The sequence below is a fragment of the Buceros rhinoceros genome, unplaced genomic scaffold, assembly GCF_000710305.1.
Source record: "Buceros rhinoceros silvestris isolate BGI_N320 unplaced genomic scaffold, ASM71030v1 scaffold18964, whole genome shotgun sequence".
Taxonomy (NCBI): domain Eukaryota; kingdom Metazoa; phylum Chordata; class Aves; order Bucerotiformes; family Bucerotidae; genus Buceros; species Buceros rhinoceros.
The window spans coordinates 7519-16572 of NW_010407858.1; the positions used below are offsets into that span (position 1 = coordinate 7519).

The 9054-nt window shown below is 39.6% G+C and overlaps 1 protein-coding gene across 1 annotated transcript in view; it reads right to left on the reverse strand.

The window, feature by feature from the left end:
• Positions 1 to 636: 636 nt before the first annotated feature.
• The window catches only part of LOC104492154 (testis-specific gene 10 protein-like), a gene marked incomplete at both ends in the record, with an annotated part of 25910 nt that continues 17492 nt past the window's right edge, over positions 637 to 9054 (reverse strand). The window contains 3 exons of the mRNA XM_010134668.1: positions 637 to 771; positions 4784 to 4888; positions 5215 to 5420. Of these exons, the coding sequence (XP_010132970.1) occupies positions 637 to 771; positions 4784 to 4888; positions 5215 to 5420 (446 nt within the window). The remainder of the gene's footprint in view (positions 772 to 4783; positions 4889 to 5214; positions 5421 to 9054) is intronic.

The window sequence follows — 9054 nt, forward strand, 5'->3', positions numbered from 1 at the left end:
CATTTTTTTTTTTAAAGCATGCTGCCATCAATCTACCAAAAAAGTGTGATGCAACAAGCACGCAGCTACCAAATGTGAAACCTAGCTGAGACGGAAACTGACAGGGGAGCGGCTGCCTATTGTGGAGGGTCCATTTCACTGACTGCTGAAAGGAAAGCTGGGCTTGCATCTCCTCGAGGTACAGGTATTTGAAGACTGTAGAATGCATTTCTGTTTCTCGTAAAAAATGTACATATATAAAGAACTGTTCTAAAAACGCTTAGAAGAAAAGGTGGATAGTTAAGAGCTTTTATGGAGGAAGGATGAAAATATTTACATCTACACCTGCACAAAATGGTGGCAAGTCACATAGATTTCTATTTATTTCTATTACTGTTCTAAGAATTTATGCCTGTACCATCCCAGTGCAAGCAGTTGCTATTAACCATATAGTCTTGATAGAGTTCAATAAAACAAAATGAAAGGAGTATTATCAAAAGATTATGGTCCTGAATCTTCTTGTAACTTTCCTTGGAACAATGTAATTCCATGGAATTCAGTCAATATTTCAACAAGAAATATCAGAGTTCATCTTTTTATTCTCCGGTCACTCCCCCACTCAGTGTTTGAAACTTAAAACATTGTTGAACCATTTACTCTTCCAGGGACCCATCTGGAGACCGATCAGGAAATCGATGATGCGAACGTTCAGGTGATGATGTTCTTAACGTAGAGCTTAGCTGGTATGGGATTGGATGTTTCTGATGTCGAAGCTCCTGTACAGCACATTCCCTAAATAAACATTATTTTACCATGAGACTAAGTACATCTCAAAAATGATCAAAATTATCTCATAGTCATTGTAATTTTTTTCTCTATTTAAGATTGTCAGTTATTTTATTTTAAAAGGAGATGTGGTGTTCATCACACACTTCTCTGAAAGACAGAGTAGTGACTCCCTCTATTACTCCCTTACTCAGATTCAGTTCTACATACCCATTGTCTCTATTTTCCCCTAAAAAGACAGAAGCTAGCTCTGGTTAAACTCTAAAAATTAATAAAAAACCTCCAGGGAGGAAAAGCCAAACTTTAAGGTTATTGACAATTCTGCAACATAAGGACAATTACTAAAATCAGCAATCATATTAATGTAAGAACAGTGTTGCTTGCGGTATTCTTGTGCTATTTCACTTGGCAAGGCCATTGGTCTAGAGGGTACCTGAAGTGCCCTGAAACTAATGGATATTTAAAGATGCTGCATTCCCCAGTGGGAAAGTTCTAAAACAGTACTCTAGTCATTTTGACTGCAAGGGATGGGATCTGGATACTGAATCAATCCATAATTCCTGCATCTAGGTGCACGGGCAGGAAATACTTGGGATTGGGTAACATACTGGAAAACTTTGGAGGGACATACTCATCTGGGATCCTGGTCTCAGGCTGCCAGTTGTTTACATAAAGGACCATCTCATTGGGAAGATTGGGAAACTACTACGAAGGCGGCTACAAGAACCCCTGCAGTGTCTAAGCCCAGTAAAACCTGAATGATGGTTTTGGGAGGATAGCACTGACCCGGGCTGGAAAAAAGGACTCTGACTTGTCCAAAATGTTGCAAGTCAAGGTATAACAAGGACTGCCTGTATGGTATTGGACTGAAACCAACCCCAGTGTGGCTTTGCCCTTACCACAGACCTACTGTAGCGATCAGATCTGGCACCAGCTTACAAAGCTGAATCTACAGGCAAAAAGAGGACTCACTAGCAGCAGAAGCCCAGTGAGACAGTAACAGTCTTCACCTAGCTACCAACATCCTACAACCTTGTGCCTGGGTAGGTATATCATAATGCAGTCTAAAGACTACGGAACCAGACACAATCTACTTTGACTGCTAGTCTTACTAGCATTATTGCTTTTAAGAGCTTTCCTATGCACATGCTGTACTGTCTTTAATAGTCAAGATGGTGCTTGCAATGGTGGTAAGTCAGAGTGTAGTTGCTTGCACCTCTCACAGGTAACATTGCCCCGTAGAATTTAAAGTTTGGGTATGAATGTAGCAAAACTGTGACCAATGGGGAAAAGTAACTATGGGCAATTTTTTTTTTTTTATTTGGGAGGAGACTGGGACAGAGAAAGGGAGGTGCAAAGGCAGCAAAAAGGATGGTGAAGAAACAAAAAGGGATAAAAAGAAATACAAGTCTTGCACTTGGAAATGTCCAGGAGTACCTGACAATCAGTCCCAGTGCTTGGCCACCACAGCCAGAACAGGACCATAAATCAAACCTGGCGTTTCCACACGAGTCCGAACTGTTTCTGCAGTTAGGATGGTGGGAGGGATAGGGAGGTCTTTTCCTGACTCTAAAGAAAAACTCAGACAGATGGATTAAGCGTTCTGGTATTACCGTGTTGGTGCTCATTCAAGGCCTGACACTGTTGGCACTTCCACCTCCTAATTTCAGGCATTATTTCATTCTGCACCAAGGCAGTAAATCAATACAACTAGCAAAGTCAGTGCAAGAACAAGGGTATCATCTACCCAATTGTTTAAACTGACAACGACAACAATGTCAGTAGTGACATCCACTACTTCCATTATATACTATTATGTTACTGACTTTAATGATAGTATTTTTCCTCTGGCTAATTTTCTGGTTTTCACTTGCCAGTACCAGAAAAATAGATTGGCTCTAAGAAGACAGCTTGGAGCTTTAATCCCTCTCCCTGCAAGCAAGAGAGTTTGATACCTGCTCTTGTAAAGCATGACTTTCTGAAGAAAACCAGAAAAAAATTAAAATTCTTCTAACCTTTGTGGGATGTTGAAGGCACACTGTTTTGATTTTATGAAAAAGCCAAAAAAAAAAAACCAAACCAAAACAAAAAAACCTCTAGCTTTTCAAAACCAGCTAAATCTAATATCAGCCTTAGATTTTTATATGAGAACATTTCAGTCTTTGCTATCTAATATTTCTGCATATTGTTTTGCAACTGATTTACAGACTGTATAATGGAAGCCAGCTTTGTTCTTTCCAAAACAATTCAGATAGTTGTTTGTAATTCTCTTGAAGTAGAAGAGAAATTCTCTTCAAGGGTGAAAACTGGTGATCTTTGCTTCAGCATAGGCTCACTCTAATATTTGTTTTGCTAACCAGCTGTAAACTAAGCATTGATATTATTGCATCTATTAACAACCACATGAGTAACAAATTATCCTTAACTAGGAGAAAGAGATTAAGTATCGAGGCTGATTCAACTTTCTTCCAATGAACACTTCAAGAAGAAACACCTGCAGTCCCTACCAGGGAGCCTACCCATACACCACCATAAGATGGATGCACTCACACAGGGGCGGTAGAGAAAAAACAGTCTGAAAAAGATGGAGTTTCTTTTAAAAGGTAAGTACTCCTGCATTAGCATACAGCCTGGATCATTCTATGCAGCTGAAGAAGCACAAATGATGCCACCTTTTAAACTAACTTGCACACCTAACCTAAAAGTTTAGAAGTTTTTGACATGACTTCATGGTAAAGGAGAACGCAATTTGAAATTGAAACATACACTGAGATATTTAAGAAATTCATCCTCAAAAGACCTAACATCAGGTATAGAGATGCCCCCTCCAAACCCCTCATCCTTACTTACGAGACAAGGTAATTTACTACAATTAAACAAGACCTCTGATTCTCAAATCTGTGCTATAATCACATCACTCTAATTTTTTTAGCCATCTCTTTTTAAATACCCAAAATAATGCCTGACATGGTAATATTTTATCCTCAGTACATCCAACAGAGAAGTACTGTTGTTTCACAGATACGACTAAGACAACAAGACTACCGAGATTAACTGGTGAAGCAGACCAGGGACTGTTCTCTGGTACTGTGGCCAAATCATATGAAACAGCTTGTGTATATTGTTCCCACAAAACTCCCTCCCCCCTCCAAAAAAAACAAACAAACCCCAAAACAAACAACAAAACCAAAAACCCCAACCCAAAATAAACCTGTCATTTGGGAACCATCCCTAGCACCTTCTTGCCCCAAGTAGTACTTGGGAGAATGCAGGTTGGTACAGGCTAAAATAATTGCAGAGTATCTGAGGCAACTAGCTGTGATACTGGGCACCCGACTCCCTGCTGTCGGGGGTCATTTTATACACTTGTTTCTAATATAGAAGATGCAAAAATGGCGTTTTATTGCGTAGATCAGAAGGTTATATAGTTTCCAAAGAAGCCTCGCCCATCGTGGGCAGTTACTGCATTCCTGTTACGTAAGCACGTAATCTTTCGACCGCCCACACTGCCACCCAGTGTTCTGCAACAAGTATGTACTAAGAATTAAACTGTATGGACAAGTATACAGTGGTGTGGACTCCTCAAGCCAATGCTCTGACCTAGTTTAGTTCAACTAGCACAGGTGTAGCCAAAAGTTAGCCAGTGATATTGCAGACCATAGCAGTCTATAAGTAACTTTTCTAGCCAAGACTGTCACTATAGATCAAGACAGGCATCACTCTAAATGAGTGAAGACAGATGAGCTTCTTCAGGGAGGTGATCTATCCCATCCTAAACCAAGCAATTCAGTGTCTCGTTCCATTGGCTATAAAGGGAACCTAGACAACTAATTTAGGCAGCATATATAATAGCCATATCACTGAATTCAGTGATATGAATAGCCTCTGATCACACAGGAGATGTACAGTGGAGCAAAACCACACTCTGCTGCTTATCCTAATTAGTCTAAGTCTTAGTATTATATTGCATTTCATCCCAATTAGATACAGGAAGCTCAATGCAAACACATATACTTGCCTTTCAAAGCACTTAGTCTCCAGCCGTATTTTGGTGATACCCAGTTCCAGCTCTAGCTGAGCTGCTCTGTTTCTGAGCTGAGTAAAATCTTGACTCTGCACAGCACTGTAAAGTCCATGCACTTTCATTAGATAATAACTAGAATCCTCTAATATATTATGTTAATGTTACCAAATACAATTATCCAAAATTAAAAGATCACCTATACCATGCAACTGAGATTAAGAACATTTTAGGGGGTAAAATGTAACACTAGACAGAAAAATTTATTAGGGTATAGCTGAGGAATCAGAAGAAGGCTTTTGGAATCTTCTGCTGTTAAGGTAACCAAGATACATTGGCCATTTGAAAATGCAAGTAGGTATGAAGTCATCATATACACTTGGGAAGGATCGAAAAAACCTGTAATATTCTCCTGGTCATTTACTCACAGTTTGCTTTCTGCTGAAGAAAGCTGTTCCTTGAGAAACTGAATTTCAGAGTCTTTTTCTTGCTTTGCTTTCTGCAACTGAAATTCTTTCTCACAATTGGACACAATCAAAGACTCCAGGTTCTTCTTCACAGATGCTCTTTCATTTCCCAGTTGTTTTCTCAGCACCTCTATTTCAGAATGGTTTGATTCACACTTGCTCTGCAGCTAAACAAAGATTTTAAAGTTTTAGATGTATGTCTGTTAAGCTTACTGGCTATCTATTATGGTAATATTTCCTTTAAAAAAAAAATAGGGGGGGGAGGAGCTATGGAGGAAGTCTGGGATCAATGGCCAAAATCTGCTGCTTTTACTCCAAGATGGATGATTAGTGGTGTATTTGCCCTCATTCAAAATCCCGGGTCAGATCTATAAATTCACCCATTGTATACATTTGAATATAAAGGTACTTGATACAAATGACAAAATGCTATGAAATATATGAATCAATGGATACAGACTGTAGACAGAATCATTAAAGAAGAGGAAGGAAGTTTTAGATTTTGTTGAGGCAAGAAATCTACTGATTAACCATTTGCATGCAGGAAATTCATCATTCATGGCTTGGCTTCGCGAACGAAGATCTGGGCAGGGCTTTTCCCACGCTCACTGCAGCGATGAGTGCACCCTTCGGGGCTGCGCGGTGGATTTTTTAGGTGAGGCACCAGCGTGCGCGGAACTGGCTCCACCCTTTACACCTGAGGTTCATCTGCCAGGGCCTAGTGAGCTTGGACGGTGACAGCGAAGTCCTCAGGTCGTAGGTTTGGTTAGAGTGTCCTTCTCTTAGATGATGGATGCCTTACAGGGCTAAACGAGCTCCATCTGCCCGGGTTTGGAGTCAGAGTTGTCCTTCTCCTAGGATGGTTGCCCGAAGGCTAGTGAGCCCATCCTGCCCCTGGACACACTTTGTCTGACCCTTCAGCTGAGACCTGTCTGGCCTGGGTGACCCCACCGGAGGCACATGCCACCACCAGCACAGCTCTCAACCTCACAAGGGCACGCAAGCTCCTTCCCCACGGCAAGGGGGTGCCCGTGAAAGAGTCGCTGCTCTACCTCCGGACATCACAGACCCGGGCACAGGGCGACCAGGGCCTGCCAAGAACGGGAGTCCTGGAGGCTACACAGGAAATTACAGCTGGTATAACAAACCACTATCTGCATCACCAGCACAGTGAATTACACTTACTTCAAGGAGCATCAAGAATAAATCTGGGTGGAAAGGGAAAATGAATAAAATCCAAAACAAGAGGTTAAGTATCTGTATATCTTGGGGTAACTTGAAAGAATTCCCATAAAACCTAGTATGTTCCACTACAAAGGAAACAACGGACATACCCGAGACAACTATACCAAAAAAAAAAAATTCCAAAGACGGAGAAGTCAGGAAAATCTGTATTGAGTCAGCTACGGAGACACAGAAAATTGCCTGTTTTAATCTTAGCATAAATAAGCTAGATGCTATTTTTCCTTCATCTTTTCATGTGTGCATTTTAGTATGTCTAACTGAGTCCATCTGGAGTGCTGCAAACACTTTTAACTGTATTTTACTCAAACCTTGTTTACGTTAAGCACAATAATGCTCACCCAAAGGTCATGGTAAATCTATGAACTGAGACATCTTAACAAACACACCACCTCTCCAACACATTCCTCAGAATTTTCAGAGGATAACCATTAGTGTGTTCAAACAAGGAAGATACTGAAAGAACTCAGGTCATAGGCCAATGGGGGGGGGGGAATGATGCAGAGGAAAAATAAGATAAAAGTTAAAAAGAAAAAAGAAACCAAAACTCAATATTTTTGGGTTTACCAAACTAAAAGGTTTCTTCTGTCTGAAACATCCAATTTTCTAGTGTCAATCAAAAAATCTAATTCCTTTGCCCGTAAACAGTTCTGATGCTATACTTCAGTATTTCAGAACAAAAGAATACTGTAGACAGTCTAAGTTATAGGAGAATAAACAGTATTAGAAACACTGAAAGAACAGCATTATTTAGCATCTGCTTTAGCTTCCACTTCCGAATATACATATGCTGCAATCCAGCAATGCAGATTTCTACACTGGAATTCTATGTGAAATAAGAGTCCTATATGAAAATTATACATGGCAGATGAAAGATTACTGGCTGAAAGGTATGAAAAATTTAGTGGCAATTTCCCAAATTCAGGCTTTTCTCCAACTTTCCAACTGCATTTTTCTCTCCTGAAACTGTTACTTCTCTCCACAGCAAGTCCCCCAAGCCCCTGCACTGCCAATCTCACAGGAGGATCCAGGAAGGCATAGTCATGTCATATTCCATAAAAACTTCAGAAAATTGTCATACACTGGAACTCCTCGCTATCAAAAGCATCACAGAGGATTCCACGAGAACTCAAAACACATCACACACGTTTGGCTGGAGCAAATAACCAACTGTCAACAGCAGCTTTACCGATGGTGTATGGAAAAGGCATAAAGGTTGAAAGAGAACGCTGGAAGCCTATAAAGAGCAGGAAATTATCTCAGTGGGAGCAGAGGACAGTGATAGAATCATACTGAGAATATCTGAATAACCTGAGTGTGTTTGAACAATTTTTCAGACTTTATCCAAGATGAGTTTTAAAAATTTGCCTATCAAACATTAATTCTGTAGCTTTTGTAAAAATCAAAGTCAATTGAAATTGATTTTTAAGGGAAATTAAGGAAAGATTATTAAATAGATACTGATACTTCCTAACATCAAGCACTTTAAAGTCCATGTCAGGTTTCTTCGCTAATAAAATGCTTCAGCTATTCTGCTTACTTGGTGACTAAATGCAAAATCTGAGATACCTTTCGAGAAAACAACCAATAATTTAAAGTCCTGACTTTTAAGTATTTACAGTAAAACTTTAAAATTATTTCTTTAAATAATTTCCATATATAAAATCTAGAAGAGAAGAGTTCTTGCTTCTGACAGCAAAATCAGCTACTGGCATGCCAAACTCTATTCCTAGAATTCTACTCCTTCTGCAGAGCTAATAAGGTTCAAAATTCTGCTATGGGTTGCATTTCATTTTGATGCGGCCCTCTTATTTTAGCTATAAAATGTATTCTTGCACATACATGGTCAGCAAATGCTGAGATACTGTCAGTCATATTTATACTGCTGTCGCCCATAAACTCAGGCATAACTGAAAGATGACAGAAGTCACACTAAAGTCCGTAAGTTTTAGAATTTTGTGTATTTAAAATTAACATAATGTAGGTTTTTCCTTTTTGAAAAATGCCTGTACTTTGCCAATGACACCTGCATTTCCAGTCATTTTTAACTGCTTCATTTTCAGTGGGTGGTAGATTGAATCTAGGAAGTTAACAGAGCGAAGGAAGAGAAAAAGCACTGTGACTTTGAAGGATTTATCAGGAATGACATCCAAAGAGATGATTGTAGGGGGAGCACATCACAATAATTCTTTGTCTTGCTTAAAATAAATAAATAAATAAAAAGCACAATACAGAGCACTGCTAAGGACCTTAAGATTTGTTAATTAAAACTGTATTTTAGGAATGTGCCTTACAAGTAACTGCATATGACATCTGGAATTCCGACTTAAATTGTTGACAGAGTTTTCACGAAGAGGCCTGTTTATTTCTATGCTTAATAGCAAGCCTGTGGGAAGGAATTAGAAGATTGAAATCTCTACCCGTTTGAGGCTCACTGAACAACCTAGGATCATGTACCAGTTTTACTATATTTAACAAATGTCAAAAGCTGCCACACAATCTTCCTGTGCTGTTTTGCTACTGTTACGTTCTCAACCACTTTCTGAACAGCAGCGGTTC